At 27.3% G+C, this 19,847-nt stretch overlaps 2 protein-coding genes across 4 annotated transcripts; one reads left to right on the top strand and one right to left on the bottom strand.

Annotated features, from left to right (window-relative positions):
- Positions 1-2,470: 2,470 nt before the first annotated feature.
- On the bottom strand, positions 2,471-5,315 carry LOC105138857 (putative golgin subfamily A member 6-like protein 8). 2 transcript variants are annotated; one of them, XR_844876.1, is made up of 9 exons: positions 5,025-5,315; positions 4,858-4,947; positions 4,323-4,382; positions 4,192-4,231; positions 3,970-4,063; positions 3,277-3,336; positions 3,107-3,198; positions 2,814-3,011; positions 2,471-2,714 (listed from the first exon to the last, which is right to left on the bottom strand). XR_844876.1 is itself a non-coding variant. In XM_011045067.1 (9 exons), exons 1-8 carry the CDS (start codon positions 5,129-5,131, stop codon positions 2,925-2,927), a joined length of 630 nt encoding a protein of 209 aa, XP_011043369.1. In that variant the 5' UTR covers positions 5,132-5,315; the 3' UTR covers positions 2,471-2,714; positions 2,923-2,924. The 2 variants fall into 2 exon arrangements, 1 of the variants encoding a protein (XP_011043369.1); XM_011045067.1 differs by having other exon boundaries at positions 2,923-3,011.
- Positions 5,316-12,302: 6,987 nt separating this feature from the next.
- Positions 12,303-15,125, top strand: LOC105138856 (E3 ubiquitin-protein ligase RMA1H1-like). Of its 2 annotated transcripts, none has more exons than XM_011045065.1 (2): positions 12,303-12,463; positions 14,262-15,125. In XM_011045065.1, the coding sequence occupies exon 2, from the start codon at positions 14,286-14,288 to the stop codon at positions 14,985-14,987; it is 702 nt and encodes a 233-aa protein (XP_011043367.1). In that variant the 5' UTR covers positions 12,303-12,463; positions 14,262-14,285; the 3' UTR covers positions 14,988-15,125. The 2 variants fall into 2 exon arrangements, with proteins under 2 accessions (XP_011043367.1, XP_011043368.1); XM_011045066.1 differs by lacking the exon at positions 12,303-12,463 and adding an exon at positions 13,748-14,148.
- Positions 15,126-19,847: the final 4,722 nt, after the last annotated feature.

The raw sequence follows: 19,847 nt of genomic DNA, 5'->3' as shown, positions 1-19,847 counted from the left end.
TCAGGGTCCTAACTTGATCTCCTAGAGCTGTAAACAACACCCAAAAGTGGCTCGTAGCAGTACTGGGGCTGAAGACAATGCCTTGGCAAATACAACAGTCGAGCTTATGTGGATCAGATCAATTCTCACTGAACTCAGACTTTCTATTCGACAACCACCTATTCTTTTGTGTGACAACATTGGTTCCACTTATGTCAATCCAATCATGTGTTTCATGCTAGAATAAAACACATAGGGATCGACTCATTTTGCTAGAGATCAAGTCCAACGCAAACAACTAAGAGTTAATTCAATTCATCTCAAGTCGTAATTAGTTAGCAGATGCACTAACAAAACCATCACCACCAAAAAAAGTGCAGAGATGTTCAATCCAATCTCAATGTTCGTGATCTCCCCTTCATATGGAGGGGGCGTGTAGAAAGATCAAGTGATTTCAACCGAAATCACTGCTGAAGATCAGGAGAATTGATCTTGTTGTGACTGAAAACGATGCAGTCAATCCTTGCTGAAGCTTAGGGATGAGAAGATATGATTATATAGCTGTATAGAAGTTTGAAAACCGAAGTTTATGATTTCAATTGTAGCTATACTGTAAACTACAAGCAAAAAACAAGGAGTAGAAATCTTTCAAACACTCTTTTATGTTTCTTTACAGTGACGCATAAATGTTGAGTGAAACAAATTAAACCCCATGGTCCTGAGCCAACGTCCCTGCAGATTCTAACCAAGAAAATCAACAGCAGCGTATGAGAGAAAAGATCCATGGATTACAGTAACTCGAAAATGAGTACTTAATTTTTCAAACAGAGAAGAAAAGAGCATTGCATCCTAGATACTCGCATGATGCGCCAAATATAGTCTTGATAAGAGCTGCAAAAGCATTTCCGAGAACACCTCCATTTCCATTAGCAGCTTTACTAATGACAGACCCCATTTCTAACCACATGGATAACAAATAACTAGTCTGAAAATTCAATAATTACGCAAACCCTATTTCCAAAATGCTGAGTTCTTGCTATTCAGTATAAAATGTACACACACAAAAGCAATAGCTTGATGGTTATTCTTAGCACTTGCAATAAAAGAAGATGCAAACAGATACATATAAATGAATGGAAAGTGAAACATCTATAAGAAAAACTGAAAACAAATTTGGAGATTGAAAGGGAAATCAATAAATAGCCGGCCCAAGTCCTTGCTGATCTCGAAGCCTTGTGAAAAGCCAGAGAGCGTTGAAAGAGAGAGGGAGAAGCCAAGGTACTTTTTAACGGTAAGAACTTTTGTTTTCAAATAAAAGGGAGTGGGCTCTGCACGAATTACACCTAAGTTCACAGCCTGGCTCGTATTATAAGCCCAACTATGGATGATATCCATTTGAAAAGGAGTTAACAAAACGAAAAACTTGTAAGAAAATGTTCCAATTCATGGAGAGGATCGATTAAAAAAAGAAGAAGAAGAAGAAGAAGAAGTTGAGCTTGTGCTGGATCTCCTCACAGAAGAAGTATTATGATATTTTGGTGCTGACTGTCAACCTGAATTTTAGATGTAACTGAGTTTAATAATTTTATTTTTCAAATTTTAGTTTTTATTTAATTAAATAATTTTAAAAATTGATATTTATGGGAAAAATAAAAAATTAAATTATTGAGAAAAAAATATATTTCTTCAACCTGTTAGTTTATTAATGCTTCCCTTAATTGTTTAAACAAAAGCTTGTATTTTTATTGTAAGCACTATTCTTTAAATAAAAACTTATCATGATCTTAAATATAATTTTTTAAAATAAAAAAAATAAAACATTGTCTTAATTATAGGTAACTGATTATTTTTTCTCTTTTATTATTTTCTAGTGACCCTCTTTCTGCACTCTCAAACTTTATAACTAAAATGTAAATAAAATAATATTTTAGAACAAAATATAAAAATTTCAAACTAAAAAAATAAAAATTAAAAGGAAAACCCACTTTTTTTGTCTCATTATCAATTTTGATCCCTGATTTTCATTCAAATTGCACTTAAAAAACACGGCATTATTTAATGTTTTCTGTTAAAATAATTAGATTCCCTACAAAACGCTGCAATTTAAAAATCAATCAAAACATAATTGTTTGGGGGCAAAATTAATGTAAGAATTTGTTCTGACTCAATGAATACTACAAACCCAATAGCTAGGGCACTTTATTAGGTTCATCCAGAAATTATGGGATCCCACATTCTTATAATCACACGTTTGTGGATCCCAATCTGAACGGAGATCTATTTGAAAATCACCATGTCAATTCATGTTGAATTATAGTCCTCCACAAAATGATGAATAATTGACTATAGAAACTTCGAAAATAATGAAACTCGAAGAATTCAAACTCCTGGAAAGCATGATTTTCATGTCAAGCCAAACCTACATTAATTTTATTTTTTTTAACGTTAATTACTTCTGTGACTAACTACGAACTCCGACAAAGAATTCCTGTTGCCTCACCAAACTACTTGATTCATTACTGTAGTCATTAATTCATATTTTCCGAAGTCTCACCAAACAACTCTCTTACCACAGAATTTTCAGCCGTTATCGGTGGCCAGAACGTGAAAAGTAAGAGGGAATACGTAGCCTGACATGGGTAGCTACAACCACCAACAGGTGCATGTGCAACATTGAACTAGTCATGCCCTCCTTACCATTATAGTAATAGAGGATATTAAGAGATAATCACCTCCTGCAACAAAATTAGATTACATCCAAAATTTTGACCCAAGTAAAAGTTAAATTGACACATGAACATGAACGAGGAGAATGCTGGAAGCAGAATGCATACGAGTTTCCTAGGGGCAGTATATTGTAAACTAGATTGACTTTGGAAAGGAAGGAATTGGGTATCCACAGCTAAATGCTCGGAGTGATTAAAACTAATGCAAATATGCAACCTTCAATCATCAGGAGGGAAGTCCTCATCTGAAGCATCTTCCAGGAATGAGCCGAGGCTTTTCCTCAAAATGCTGAAAGTCTTGTCATCCTGTGCTTTTCAGAAAGAAAAATTTGGTTAATAGTGTTGGCATGAGGGTGGGCGGATCTAATAATTCAGTAACCTGATATCTATAATCAGCATACCTGCTTTTTCTTTTTCAATGATTCCTCCAATTTAGCAATTTTATCAGCACAGGTTTTCTCATGTTCAGATATCATGCTTTTCTCTTTCTTCCCTGATATCGATCCATAACAGAATGAGTTGAGTTATACTTCACTAGAAGAAAGAAAGAGCTTTCTTGTGCAGTCCTTACTCATTTGTTCATATCTCATACACAGCCTTTCCTTGTCTTCCTCGAATTTGGAAACAGTATCTGCCAAACAGCATTGACAAACAAATAGCACCGAAAGTGATCATTTGGAACTGAATTTGTTTTCCATAAAGAGAACAGCATTCTAACTTGAAAAGGCAAACCATGAGCAGTTTTCTAGTTTTACTCAACGAGTTGATCCTCCCGAAATGATTCAAATTAAAGTAGCTCGATGTAAGAGCAAATCCTTTAGAATAGTGACACAATGCTTTACATTATTACAAAGTGCTGCTCGATGCACAGGATCGGAAAAAACTTGAAATTAATATCTAAGAATTTTCAGAGTGGTCCCATAAGCAAAGCAAAATCATCTCATCTTTAAGATAAAGGTATCAATTTTCAAAGAAACATTCAAATCGATGAAAGATAATAATATGGATTAGATGTCAGTAGAAGACAAGAGTATTATGCGCAAATGCTTTTTAACCGTTCCCGCACTATCCGTGGCCCCATGTCCCTACTTTCCTTCACAAATCAGAGTCTTATTCTACGTACTCCATCAAAACCCATGTGTAAAATTGACTTTAGAAATCCGTTCATTCAACTATTGTTACACTAGCTCAGCGCTCAGCGTTCATCATCAGTTGGGAAAAAGATCCAAGAAAATTAACCCCAGAAAGTCGGTAAACAAAGTACCTTTCAGGGACTGCAAATGAGCTTCCTTCTCCTTGCAAAACTTGTCATATATCTCTTGGAACTTGGCAGTCTCACTCTTCAAGCAATTTTCACACTTCAGACATCCAATCACATAACCACACCCATATGCTCATCATTAATTACCCATTCAAAAATCATAAAGAAAAAACAATAAAGTAAAAATTTTATCTTCGTTTTAATCCCCCTTTCTTCTCTACCTACCTCTTTTGAGCTCTTTGAGAGTGCCTTTGTAAAAGTTTGCCTAACGGTTAAAAAAGGAATAAAATTAAACAAGAACATCTACAGAGTTTATCTGGCTTTAATAATGGCTTTGTTTATTCGAACTAATTTACCTGTCCTTCTCAATTTTAGACTTCAATTCATCAATCATAGACTTGATCTCAGAGCCCACACTGTCCCAGTAAAATAACAAACAGTCAAATCACTACACAAATTACAGAGATCAATAAATTAATTAAAAGCAAAAAAAAAAGAAAGCAAAATCAATTCTTAAATAAAAATCAAAAACTAAATTCATATTGTTTAGAGAACTAGAATTACTAAAACTGAGTCCGATCGACAATTAAATTTATATGAGATATAAAAAAGAATTACCAAAATAACATATTTAAACACACAGAAGCACACACAAAAAAAAAATCAGTCTCTCAACGGATTTGGTTAAAAAAATTCGAAACATTACAAACATGAAAATCAATTTGATCGCCTCCGAAATCAAACACTTCATTCAAGCTTTTTATCACTAAAATCCAGGAAGCATTACTAAAAAAACTAGAAATATCATGAATCCACGAATATATATATATATATATATAAAACAAATAACCGATTAATATCTAACAAAAAAAGGCATCAAACTCTACTAACCTAGAAATCGTCTGCTCGTTCTTCTTTAGACCGTCCTTTTGAGCTTTCTCTCTGATCTGGTGTAGCGCCGACATAATCCCCTTGATATCGCTGAAATTAAGATTATAATTTGAATTTTAGTATATTTCTTCATAAACAATGAAAAGCGAGGTGTCTTGAGGATGTGCCTTGAGAGATCGGGATCGAACTCGTCCTCGACTCGGAATTTGGAAGCCGATTTGGTGAGTAACGATTCGGCAACTCGCTTTTTGGAGCTTGTTTTCGCTGTTGACATTTTTTAGTTTTGATTGAGCAGTATTTTCTTGTTGTATCTGGAATTGAAATTGAGACAGAAGGAGAGGTTTTTCGAAACGAGAGAGGGAGGTGCGTTTTGTGTGTTTGGCGCGCGCTTGCTTAATTTGGTTTCTTTTTCTCGAATTCAAATTTGTTCCTTTTTTGGTAGTGTGCGGTTATCTCGCTTGGGATTGGTCCTTTGCTCCAATTGATGACTGCCAACAGGGTTAATCCTGAAGAGACAATTACCTTTCCACCCCTGCCTTCTGACACATGGCATGTATATATACTAAAATTATTTTTTATATATTTTTAAAAATTATTTTTTATATTAGTATATCAAAATAATTAAAAAAACATGCAAAAATAATGTTTAAAAAAACACTATTTCAAATACATTCTCACACTAGCTTAGCCATCAAGGTTTATGAGTGGCAGGGAGCCAAAAGATGGTTGAAAAAAGGGTTTACAAGAACACAATAGAAGTTTGAAAGAGGGCCCGGTTGTGTTTGTTTTCTGTTAGTTTTTAGCTTTGCAGTTAAACAAATGCAGTAAGATATCTGATAATATATCGAATTGTATTTTATGTTATGAGATTTATTAAAAAATTAAGTGTGAAATGAAGTTTTTATGGAGTAATTTTTATATGTTTTTTTAATTAAATTTTTGTAAAATTTTCAGATTTTTGTTTTATATTTTAAAAATGTTTTTTAAAATATTTAATTTTTTTTATTTTTTCCTGTTTTAAATTAATATTTTCATATTTTCATATAATTTTAATACGCAGATATTAAAAATAATTTTTAAAAAATAAAAAATATTATTTTAATATATTTTCAAATAAAAAATAATTTAAAAAAACCGTAATTATACTTTCAAATATAATAATATAATATTTTATATATTTCTTATTATACATAGAATTCAATTACAATTTTTACTAAATATATATTTAAATCTAACTAATCAAATATATTTATATTTTTTTAAAAAAAAAAAAAAAACCGGGAGCTGCTATTTATCATAGTTTCTTTCTTATATGGTTTTTTGATGTTGTTTTTTTTTTAAAAAAAAAAACAACATCAAAAAACCATATAAGTAAGAAACTATGATAAATAGCAGCTCACGGTTTTTTTTTTTTTGGCGTCCTCTCCCTTTCACTTTATCATGATATATTATTTTTTCATTCAAAATTTATTTTTACTTAAGATTTTATATATATATTTTGAGATTAACCTTATCACAAATCATGTATTATATTACCAGTAAATTAGATAGAATCCTTGCCTTTTCCATACAGCTGGCACTTGGATTATCCGTAAATTGTGGGACCAGCGTTACTTTTCTTGAAAAGCTATTTATAACTTTTACGGATTTTCTCTTTGAATAATGCCAAATACCATTTATAAATGTTTTCATTTTAAAAACGCTTTTTAAGAAAATTAAATAATTTTTATTTTTTTCACTTCAAATTATCTTTTTATCTTTTTAGATTATTTTAATTTATTTGGCATTATTCATTCAATTTAATTTACTTTTAAAATTAAAAAATTGACATTTCTATCCTGCCAAAAGACAAAACAAATTCCACTCAACTGCTACAATTATAAAACTAAAAATACCGAATTAATTAATTTTTTTTCTTCAGATCATTGAAGCATATGATTACTGTGATACTGTGAACCGAAATACATAGTCATGTATTAGATTAACTTTACCTCTACGTTTTCCATCTGTCGTGTTCGCTTATTTAATAGTGTAATTTTAATTAATTTTTAAATAATTTTTTATATTAAAATATATATTAATAATATTTTTAATATTTTATAAATTATTTCTAATATTAACATACCTAAATAATTTAAAATAAATAAATAAAATAAAAATATTTTAAATATTTTTAAAACACACAAACAATTTATCCTAACATCACGGGGCACGAGATTATAATACGAATATAAAAATATAGATGTCCACAAATTTCGGTGGAATCTGACAACCTTGTTTAATTTGACCATGTGTCACTTCATGATTGGATTATTCTTTTTAGGGTTTTTTATAGCAATAAAAAATTAAATAATACGAGGCTGGTACTAGGTGAGCAATAGGCCAAGAGCACGGGATTTCTATTTTAACCGGGACAGCTGGGAATAATTTTAATTTAATTTTTCATAAAACACCATTAAAACGTAATTATCAGGCCTGAGATAGAGCGTGGCGTCCACTTGCTTCTTTATTTATTTTAAGCAACGTAATTATATATGCTACCAATGGTAAACATAATGAGTTATTTACTGTCTATGTCATTATCATTAGCATGATGGCATCACTGTATATGTTTTTTAATATAATGACATTTTTTTAATAGAATTACATTAAAGTGAACATACATATTTTTTAAATTCTATTTTTTAAGATATAAAAGTTTGAAAATCATTGTGTCTCAATTATACAAATAGGAATGTCAATGTTGAGTTCAAGGATTTTAAATTTCTTAATTAATTAGAGTATATAGATGTGACATTATCTACCTTAATTATATATTAGGGGCGTGTCCAACCCCGTCAATTATGTTCTAAACATATTTTCCAAATAATCTCAAAAGCATCATCTTATAAAATAATAATAAGAAGAAGAAGAATGTTACAAAAATTATAAATCACCGCTCGTGAGTAATGATCAACAATATGCTATGAGCGAATGCATGCACACAACATTACAAACTTCAACTTAATTTTTCACAAGAAATCCAAAATTAAACAGATCATTCACGGCTAGAACATGACGATAAATCCTATCATGGTGAGGAACAATGCCACGTAATTTAGTTACTAGGTGCATCAAAAAAATTACTTTTAAAAAGTTAGTATATTAGAGTTATATCCAATCAATTAATTTAATTAAATAAAAAAAAAATTTAAAAATTAAGTTTAACAAAGAATAACAAATAAACTGATCCGAGATAACTTGAGTTATTTTTAAAATTAATAAAGAATTCTATAAAAAAATAAAAAAAATATATATTAAACTGAATTTCTAATTAAATAAATATTGAAGAATAAAACTAAAAATAAAAATATAAGTTTAAAGAAAGAATAAAAAAACCAAGTAAATTTGAGTTAATTTTTCAAATCCACAACCTGTAAAATTTAAAACCTGAATTCAATTAAAATACTCAAATCTTCATCAAAATAAAACCATAAAAAAATCAATTTAAAAGATTTATTAGAGTAAAAAAAATAACAATAAAAAAATAAAATTGGATCTAATAAGAAAACCACTCGTAAATAATGAAATTATAACAAAATTATAAAAATTATCTTAAATAAAGCAAATAAAAAAAATAAAAACCAAATTTAATAGGTAAAAATTTAAAAATATTAAATTAAAAAAACTCTAATTTTATAGGTTATTTTAAATAAAACAAGCAGTAAATAAAGGAACACATACCAAATTTCAAGAAAAAAACAAATTGAAGAATTATTTGAAATTTTATAAAATTAATTATAAAAACTAATAAAAAAATATTATTAACATTAAATCATAGATCAATTAGGCACACAACATGAAATTACTTACTTTTACACGAGGGGAGCTCCCATTGGAAGTTTGGGTGCGTTTGATCCACGTAGAATGACTTGATTTTTAAGTTTCTAATTCTACTGGTCTTAGCAAATGCCGATGGCCGATGCTTTCAAAATCTCACTTATTCAGGGCTAAAAACCAGAAGAAAATCATTTCGATTTAGATTATAGTGATTTTATATATGTATATCAAATCTCACTTGTTCATGCCATATTACACATTTGTCATGGGAAATTTGGTGATTTAGCTCCATTATGTTGCTTGTGAGGGACTCTTTTGTACATTCGGGCAAAAGGGACCAGCCATTGACCATGTGTGGTGGGCGTATGTTAGATGTTTAAAAGAACCCGTGCCGTGGCAGTACGGGTGGAAAATATTTTTTATTTTTAAATTATTTTAATATGTTGATATTAAAAATAAATTATACAAAATATAAAAAAAATATTTTAATATATTTTTAAATAAAAAATACTTTAAAAAATAATTATCTCTGTAAACTTGACCATCAATTCAGCAGAATAGAATACCTTCTATTATGGTTAATTTCCATACAAGGATTTTTTATATATACATATCTTTGGTGAACATTATAATATAATCCTCATTTAATATCGTCGTTACCAATGTCCCTTTAGGAGCATCGGTAGTTGCGGCGTAGTGATGGGCAATGAAAGAGAAACAAGAAGCTTCGAATCCACCGCAAGGTTCTTTCCAAGAAAGTCCAGTCTGCTAGATATCAGAGAGTTTGTGCCATTATGCACACAAAAATTAATTAATTTTTTATTTTTGTAAAATAGCATTGTTTAAGATTATGGTAGTTACTATACCAAGTAAATATTATATTTTCAAACCATGACTTTTTTATATGTCAATTTCAGAGACAGGGAGAGTCATGTTCTTGCAGGGAAAAAGAAGAGCGGCCGAGTTTATTTTAATGATATATCTTGATCCCAAAATGTTACAAGGTAAGACTGTGTTTATTTGTTTTTACATTAATATTTGTAGTTATGATTAGGAAAAAAATAGGTTTTAAAAAATTATAGCTATATGCGGTTAGTTAAATTTAAATAAATTTACGATAAAAATTGTGATTGAAGTTTATGTATGGTAAAAAATATTTATAAAATGTTATGTTATTGTGTTTGGAAATATGATTAAAGTGTTTTTTATTTGAAAATATATTAAAATAATATATATATATTTTTTTTTAAATTATTTTTTATATAAAATACTAAAAAACATTAATTTGAAGCATAGAAAAAAATAAAAATATTTATAAAATATTTGGTTGTTGTGTTTGGAAGTATGGTTATAGTAATTTTTACTTGAAATTGTATTAAAATATTTTTTATTTTTTAAAAAATTATTTTTGATATTAACACATTATAAATATTAAAAAATATTAATTTGAAATAGAGAAAAAAATAAAAAAAAATATTTTTTTAAATACTTTTAAAATATAAAAAGTAAACAGTGTTTGCTAGATTTTTTTTATAAAATACAATTAAAAAACAAGTAAAAACTATATTACAAACTCAATTTTTTAACGTTCACAGCATAAAATACATTGATGCATTTATCTAACGTGCTTTGAATTCTGACAGGACAAATTATCGTGTTTCGGAATAACGTCATCTTTAAGATGGTACCTTTCACAATTGAGAAAGGCTAAGATTGTATTATTTTGTCATTTTCTTTTTGACCTGTAGGTTTTTTTTTTATCCTTTTCAATTTGCCCCGCTAATTTATTTTTTAAAAAATCCAAATAATTTATTTTGTATTTTTATGTTTTTCATTAATAATATAGTTATAATTATTTTTTAGATTACAATACAGTATTTTTTATTTGTTAAAAAATATTTTTAGAATCAACACATCAAAATTATTTGAAAAACTTAAAAATATATTAATTTAAAATAAATAAAAAATAAAAACCTTTTTATGTTTTTATTTTTTTAAAATATAAAAAAAACAGCTATATTTATATAATTAGTATTTAAATTTAACGATACGATAAAAACAATCAAATCGGGCCCAACTATGAAAGTTAATATCATTTTAAAACTATTTTAACTACAAAACACACGAAAAGCTTCTCTAGAAGCAGGCCATTGATGCCTTGCCAGAATACCGCCGTCGAAACCCTTTATTTCTCAGGTTGTTTTGTCAAATTCAAAAGACAAGGTCTCCATTTAAATTATGATTCTTTTATTTTCAACAAAATTAGTTTGTTCCCCCTCCACTCGAAAAAAATCAGAAGATCTGGTCTATTACATAAATCGCATAATTCAGTATATATTGTAGCTTTAATGCCTTTTAAAATATAAATTAATATTTTCTTAGAATATCCTTTTCAATGATTTTAATACAAGGATGTTGGAAAAACTGAAAATCATTTGCAAAAACATTAAATTAATGCTTTTTAAAAAAATGAATACTTATAAAAAATAAAACTTTTAATACCTCAATGAAATCACCGTTTAATATCAAATGAATGGAGGCTCAGGGTCAAATTCTTATGCAATAATTAATCATATGGATCTAGTTTGAAATTCCTACTAATTAAAATTAAAAATCTATTTAAAAGTATGGTTTTAATTGTTTTTAAAAATATTTTTTATTTAATAATATATTAAAATAATTTTTTATTTTTAAAAAATATTTCTGACATCAACATATCAAAATTATTTAAAAATACAATAAAAAATATTAATTTAAAATATAAAAACAAACACACGATATAATAATCAAATCATTCACATAGTTTTACAAATTCTAGGTTGGTCAGGGTGATTTTTAATATTAGTACATTAAATTTATTAAAAAATATTAATTTAAAATAATGTTTTTAATTTTTTAAAATATAAAAATAAACTATAATAATCAAATTATTTGCATAGTTTTATATATTCTGGATTGGTAATGACATGGTGATAATACACGCAACAAGCTTTTTTATTTGGTGACTTTTGGCTGATTTTGTTGGAGATTGGGTAAAATGACAGGTAGAAGTTCAAATGGATTCTGTTTTTTATACTGTGATATGAAATGTTTTTTTAAGATATTATTTTCTTTGAAAGTATTTTAAAATGATTTTTTATTTATTTTTAACACTAGCATGTAAAAATCATTTAAAAATATTTAAAAAAATGTTATTTTAATATATTTTTAAAAAATATATTTTGAAAAACATGTGGAAATAAAAATTAGAAACCCTAATCTAAAAAGAAGGGATCTAAATTATAAACTAAATAAAACCCTATTTCTTTTAAGACTGCATGATACAGTACCATAACAGGATTCTTAATTTGTCAATAAAAGAATTTTTTTAATTAAATGGGAGTCTTTTTTAATCATTTTATACCTCAACACACGCTCATTCTTCTTTTTAAATGATCTTAAATACGCAGTCTCTGCGTCAATTCACCAAATTCATAAAAAAATAAATGTTTTAGATAATATCTTTAAAGGTTAAATTTATAGAGTTAAAGGAGGGAATGGAAAACATCGAGGCAGGATCCACATATGTCAAAAACCCCACCTAATAGTCGAAAAGAAAACAGGGGGCATTAGATTACCGGCACTGCTATATAAACCCCACACCGGCAACAACGCTTAACCAGTCCCCTGCGCAAAAATCTCTCTGTCTCTCTGTTATCTGCAAAATCTCCATTAAAGCTTCCTCGAATCCTCTTATTTTAAATAAGCCAAACAACACACTGTTATTTTGCCTTTAGTTTTTTTTCAGGTAATCTTTGGTTAGTCAGCTTTCTAGGATTCGTGAATTTTTTTGTTCTTTGTTTACTCTTAATGCTTCATTTCTCTGTTTGTTTGGATTTTTGAGTTGTGTTTGTGTCCTGGATCTCGTTAATTTGGCTGATTTTTGTTGTCATTTCTTCTTTTTTCCCCCTTTTTGTCTTGTATCTTGTGTTTTGTTTGGTTTCTGGGAAAGGGAGGGGGAAAGGCAAGGTGAATGAGGGAAAATTGGCAATTTCTAAGCTTAATTAGAAAAAAGTAAGGTTGGGAAATTTACTTCTTTTTTGTGTGTGTAGAAGCAGTAAAGTCTGCTTCAAATTTGAAGGTTTGAAGTGTGGACGTGAAGAATTAGACAATTTTGAGGTTCAATTCGACTGCTTTTCTTGGCATCTTAAAAACAAAAACTACAATTATATAGATTTTTTTTTCATATATTGTTAATTACACTAAATCTTGAAACATATGACCATCTGGGACATTGATAGTCATCCAACCATTGTTATCCTGCCGTCTCTCCCTCTCTGCGATCTTACAAATGTGCGTTCCCCTTGTATGCAATCATCTTTGTGTGCGTCACAGTTTTTTCGTTTCCCGTTTTCTAAGCGCATAAAAAAAAATTCATTGGTTGAGCTTAAAATGGCCCTGTGGTGATAGCTTTGATGATTGGTGGTTGATGAAGGTATTAATAGTGAAAAATTATGGCGGTTCGTAATGGACCCGGTACTGGTAGTCTGGTAATTAGGTATGTTGGATGGATGTTCATGGATAATCATAATTTATTTAGTTCTAGAGATGCTGTGTCGTTCTTAATTTAAGTGAAGATCGGTCCTAGAAAGGAACTTAATCTTATTCTTTTCAGTTCTTTGTTGATGTGAGCGATCACCTTGACATAAAAGCACTGATTGTCTTGAAGTTCTTGTCAGCTCTCTGAATCGAAAGCAAAATTGTTTTATTTTTTGTTTTGTGGTTTTGTCTGTCATTGATTTTATGATTTAACAAGAATTCAATGCTTGAATATCTGATTTATATGAGTCTACTTCTTAAATATATTTTATATTTGAGACTGTCTTTGCTGATTGAGACGCTCTCGCGAGGAACTGGGCTCTTCTTGAACTTATCCTTGTTCAAATTGTATTTCTTCATTCCTGGTTAGATTTTGTCTTCGAAAAGTTCACTTTATTTTTTAACCTATTTGATTGTCTAACAAAGATTTAGAATTATCTAGAAGGATGGATTTTAACGTCTCTCATTGAAAAGCTGCGAAGTTTCTTGCTAGAAGGTCTGGCCATACTTTGCCGTTGCTTTATCAAGAGAGATGAAATGGGAATTTTTTTAAACGGAATTTTACCGAGAATAGAAAAACAAAAAACAAAATGGGAACCAGGAATGGATATGTTTCACGCTCTCCCCGTAATTATTGTTAGGGTGGAGTCCTTATCTGATAAGAAATCTAAAGTTGTGGGGTCCTTAAACCTGCGTTTTTTTGGAGCTCTGGCCTTTGGTATGAAAAACAAAACGATGGGGTGGGCCATGGGGACCTTTTGTTTGGTGCCTTTACTTATTCTAGTTCAGACATCATAATTGCTTCGCTGGTGGCATATATCTTGTGCCTATCTAGATGTTTTTACATGCTCATACGCGCAAGTGGTATCTTTACTGATTTTGTATTCTTTCTCAGTAGAGTTTCATAGTTTGTATCATTGGAAGGTTATGAGTTAGTGGGTACCTGTGCTTGGATGATGAGAGGAATTTTGTTACTGATATGGTTTGATTTCTGTTGCCTATTTCAGAGTTAAAGAAGAACGTGAGAATCTATGGAATTTGAGAATTATTTTACCCAGGGATGGAAATCAGTTTCAAGTGCGGCAACTGACTCGGAAAATCCCAGTGGTTGTTTCGACTGTAATATCTGTTTTGACTTTGCACATGAGCCAGTAGTCACCCTCTGTGGCCACCTCTACTGCTGGCCCTGCATCTACAAGTGGCTCCACGTCCAGAGCGCCTCGCTTGCCTCCGATGAGCACCCGCAATGCCCAGTTTGCAAGGCTGATATATCCCACACCACCATGGTTCCCCTCTATGGCCGTGGCCAAGGCTCAACCGAAGCTGAAGGCAAGACACCATACAGGGGCACGATCATTCCTCCCAGACCATCAGCTTGTGGTGCTCAAGGTGTGGTGTCAAACACATCTAATAGCGGCCAGAGGCTTCCATATCGTAATCCTTACCGGAGCCATAACTATAATTCTAATCCATACGGCGGTTTTGAAGAGGCTTCCCCAACACCCGTGCTTAATCTTGGAGACCCTACAATGTCCGGTTTGCAGCAACCAGTTGTTGGGATGTTCAGAGAGATGGTGTATGCGAGGGTTTTCGGTCCCTTTCCAAACTCGTATCACTTAATGGGTACTGGTAGCCCTAGGTTGAGAAGGCATGAGCTGATGGCAGACAAGTCATTGAATAGAATCTCCATTTTTCTCTTTTGCTGCTTTCTTTTATGCCTCATTGTATTTTGAAATACAGTACTAGGTTATTGTCCATTGTTCACCACAATAGTTAGTTTGTAAAGAGCAATGGATCCGATTTTATGAAACATCCGTGGATCCCTTATATATATATATATATATGATTTGATCTTCATATTTTGCTGGAAATTCATGCCTTTTAATCAAATATACCCATGGTAAGAACCTGAACAGTGTTTCATGGGAACTAATGCTGAATATGCAGGTTGTAAATCTGAATCTTATTGTTCCACCATGTGTTGTTATGCCATGGATGTCACTCAGTTATTATTATTTTTTTTATTTACGTGGGGTGTTTGGGTCAATTTGCGTGCATTACGACTAATTTGCGTGTATTACGATTAATCTCCACGGTCTACTGAATTAGTATGTAAGATCCTCACGGTCCACTGAATACCTGCAAACCCAATAGGCATGTAAGGCACGCGGGGTGACAGGCATGCACTCCAGGGCTCAAACCCCTTCCATCACTAGGGCTTGACCTAGTTTGCAGATGTAAATAATATTTTTATTTTTTTAATTTAACCCATCAAATTAAATTAAAAAAATTTAAAAACATCATGTACGTACCGGCAAGCTGTGTCCGGTAGTTACGGCCGCATGAAATTAAAATATAATAATTATAATATAATAAATTATTTTAAATAAAATAAATAATAATAAGAATAATGAGCATCATAGATTAAAAATTTAAATTAAAAATAATAAAAAATAAAGTAAATAAAACTAAAATTTATATAAAAATTAAATTAAATAAGATAATATACGATGAAATTAAAGAAAAAAAATTTAAAATAAAATATATAACCATTAAAAGTTTAAAAAACAAATTTAATATTGTCCGTAAATAACATGATATTTAAAAAAAATATAACTTTTAAAAAATATTTTTTCTCCAAATAGAAATGTTTTCCCAATTATTTTTTATAATTGATAGTATCATAAAAAAAATAAAGTAAAAAATATATTTTAATATTTAATTATATTATAATTAAACTAGAAAATAAATTAATAATATTTTTATATTTATTAAAATAATAAAAAAATAAATATTATACATTTAAAAGTTGAATGAATGGAATTGAAAAAAAATAATTTTATAAATTATTTCAAATAAAAAAAATATAATATATAAAAAAATTAAAAAAAAATAAAGATCAAATATAATATATAAAAAAATTAAAAAATAATGAAATTAAAATATAATAATTATAATATAATAAATTATTTTAAATAAAATAAATAATAATAAGAATAATGAGCATCATAGATTAAAAATTTAAATTAAAAATAATAAAAAATAAAGTAAATAAAACTAAAATTTATATAAAAATTAAATTAAATAAGATAATATACGATGAAATTAAAGAAAAAAAATTTAAAATAAAATATATAACCATTAAAAGTTTAAAAAACAAATTTAATATTGTCCGTAAATAACATGATATTTAAAAAAAATATAACTTTTAAAAAATATTTTTTCTCCAAATAGAAATGTTTTCCCACAAACTAAATTAAATTGATAGTATCATAAAAAAAATAAAGTAAAAAATATATTTTAATATTTAATTATATTATAATTAAACTAGAAAATAAATTAATAATATTTTTATATTTATTAAAATAATAAAAAAATAAATATTATACATTTAAAAGTTGAATGAATGGAATTGAAAAAAAATAATTTTATAAATTATTTCAAATAAAAAAAATATAATATATAAAAAAATTAAAAAAAAATAAAGATCAAATATAATATATAAAAAAATTAAAAAATAATGAAATTAAAATATAATAATTATAATATAATAAATTATTTTAAATAAAATAAATAATAATAAGAATAATGAGCATCATAGATTAAAAATTTAAATTAAAAATAATAAAAAATAAAGTAAATAAAACTAAAATTTATATAAAAATTAAATTAAATAAGATAATATACGATGAAATTAAAGAAAAAAAATTTAAAATAAAATATATAACCATTAAAAGTTTAAAAAACAAATTTAATATTGTCCGTAAATAACATGATATTTAAAAAAAATATAACTTTTAAAAAATATTTTTTCTCCAAATAGAAATGTTTTCCCACAAACTAAATTAAATGTTATTTTGATTAAAAAGTATTTTCATTAATTAACTTTCTTACTTATAAATAAATGCAAGAAAATTTAAAAAAAAACATTTGTATAAAAGATACATGCCTTAGTGATTGTTTAATTGAAAGCTATGAAGAGTATAAATAAAAATAAAAATTAAAGAATGAAAATTAGCTTTTTAAATAATATATCATTTTTATTTATTATTTATTGTATACCAACTAATCACCACTATTAATAATGGTGATGACTTTTGATAAATAAGCTAACTATAACGTAGTCTCTATCATTTAATTAACTAGATTGGCGGTCCAATTTATCACGACAGTGGGATGAAGCTTCTTTTAATATCAAAAAAAATATTTAAAAGATTTTAGCATTTCAAAAAAATAAAAGAAATTTAAGAATCAAATTATTAATTTTATTTAATTTAAAAAGCTTATTTAATTTAATATTTCTTAAAAAAAAACAACTACAACATATATATCAAATAAAATAAAATTAATTTAATTTAACTTGTAAAATCTATGACCTGATATATAATATCTTAATAACCCATAAAAGTGAAATAAAAAACATTAATAGTAAAAAAGAAACTAAAAAAAGAGTTCTAAAATTAAAATTATTTCATAATAAATAAATAAATAAAATCATGATAGCATGAAGATTGTAAAATAAAAAATAAAATCTAACTTTGATATAAAATAAAATAAAATTTTAAATAATAAAATTTTAAAATAAATTAAATGAAAAATAATTAAAAACAAAAATAATGAAAATGAAAATAAAATAAACTAAATCTAAAAAAAATTAAAGATCATACTAAAAATTTATATGGCCAAACAAGTAAAGAGAGAAGATGAGAATAAAAGAAAAGAATGTTAATATCAGACTAGGGTTTGTTGGTTATATACATTATGTAAATATGAAAGCGGTGCCATTAAAATTCAAATATCACCATAAAAGTTGGTATTTATTTGTTATATAACAATGCACGGATGAACAACATGGATTTTCTATTTTTTAATACTAAATAATATTTTATATTTATTAAAATATTAAATTTTTCATAATCAAACTCGCTAATAATAAAAAAATTAAAATTTAAAATTTTTAAAAAATCCTTTGACATAAGTTAAAAATAATTTGAATGCGAAGGCAATGTAGTTATTTTAAGAAAAAATAAAAATAGCATGGTTGATGGTTCTTCAATATATTTTTTTAAAAGGGTATTCAAGATTTTATTGTGTAATAAAACAATCAAAATATCTTATTATTCCTATAATGTATATCAATGTTTTTTTTTATTATTCATAAGAGCAAATTTATAATTTTATTGTTATAATCTACAATGCCAATGAATGTAGAGTTATAGTAAACATTGCCACAATATTTTCTCTACTCCTCTTAGTTTCTTTTAATAATAATAATAATAATAATTCTGAATGATTTTTATTTTTTGAAATCCATTTATAATTATTTTCATATTTGTTTGTAATTAAGAAACGTTGATGTTCATCTTCCAATTTCCCTCTTTCTCCTTTTTCTCTCTCAAACATGCACATTTTCTTTGGGATTTTTTCTTCTTCAATGCCAAGTTTTGTTAATTAATAAATCCATATCCTATGGTCACTAAAATTACATCAACAACACGATTTTTTATTTTTTATTTTCTGTTAATGTCAGATCTGTTCTAATATTTGATGTTTGGGTTAAAGTTTTTTTTTTTTGGGAAGAAAACAAAATGCATTTGTTAACCATTAAAGCTTGACCATCAAGATAAAAGCAAAGATAAAAGAGAAAGGGATACAGTGAAAGTGAACAAATCATTTGTTATGCTCATATTAATTGATATGATTAATGAAAAAATTATAAAATAATATTAATTTTTAACCCATATCTAATAAGGTTTTGGATAAGCTCTACATGATATATAACAAATACTTGTGTTTTATTGACTATAAATCAAATGATCTAATTTTTATTTGGTTAATTTAATTTTTATTTTTATAATTTTTTTTATTATTATCATCATTTGTTAGACTACAAAAACAAATGATAATTTAAAAGTTTATGTTAAAATAATGAATGCAAAATCTTATTAGTTTTAGGTTATCCATTTCCTTGTGTGACAAATTTTGAATTATTTTCGTAGTTAAGAAATTTATAAATTTATTACTATTGATGGATTCTAAATTTATATAGTTTCTTATTATAAATCTTTATAATTTATTACATAATGAATTAATAAATAGTTTTTTTCAATCGTGTAATATGATTTAACTCTTATGAATTGTTATAGTTTCATTGTAATTCCTTAAATGATTAATCATCTTAGCAAACTTTAGTGCTTTTTTAAATGCATACCCTATTTGTTATTTGTTTTCTTTGAATGTTTGTTTTTGTAGTTGCTTCTTTTCTTGAAGCGAATCACAAGAAACAATAAATCATACAAACAGTGTAGCCATGTTTTACTGTTTATTTAGCCAGATTAGATTTGATTTATAACTAAAAATGTATTGAACTGGATATAACCCAGTAAAATAAAAAATATTTTTTTATTTTTAATTATATTTTATTTTAAAAAATAGTTTAAAATATTATTCAATGACATTATATAAATTAGACAAAGATCGTTTGATGATATAATATTTGTAGAATTTGATTGCAATCTTAATTTTGTTCCTAATTATATTTTATATGATGTTGTTGCGTGCTTAAAAAACCAAGAAAACCCTAGTCTTTGTTG

Source organism: Populus euphratica, unplaced genomic scaffold (assembly GCF_000495115.2).
Source record: "Populus euphratica unplaced genomic scaffold, PopEup_1.0 scaffold84.1, whole genome shotgun sequence".
Taxonomy (NCBI): Eukaryota; Viridiplantae; Streptophyta; class Magnoliopsida; order Malpighiales; family Salicaceae; genus Populus; species Populus euphratica.
This window is presented reverse-complemented; position numbering and strand designations above follow the sequence as displayed.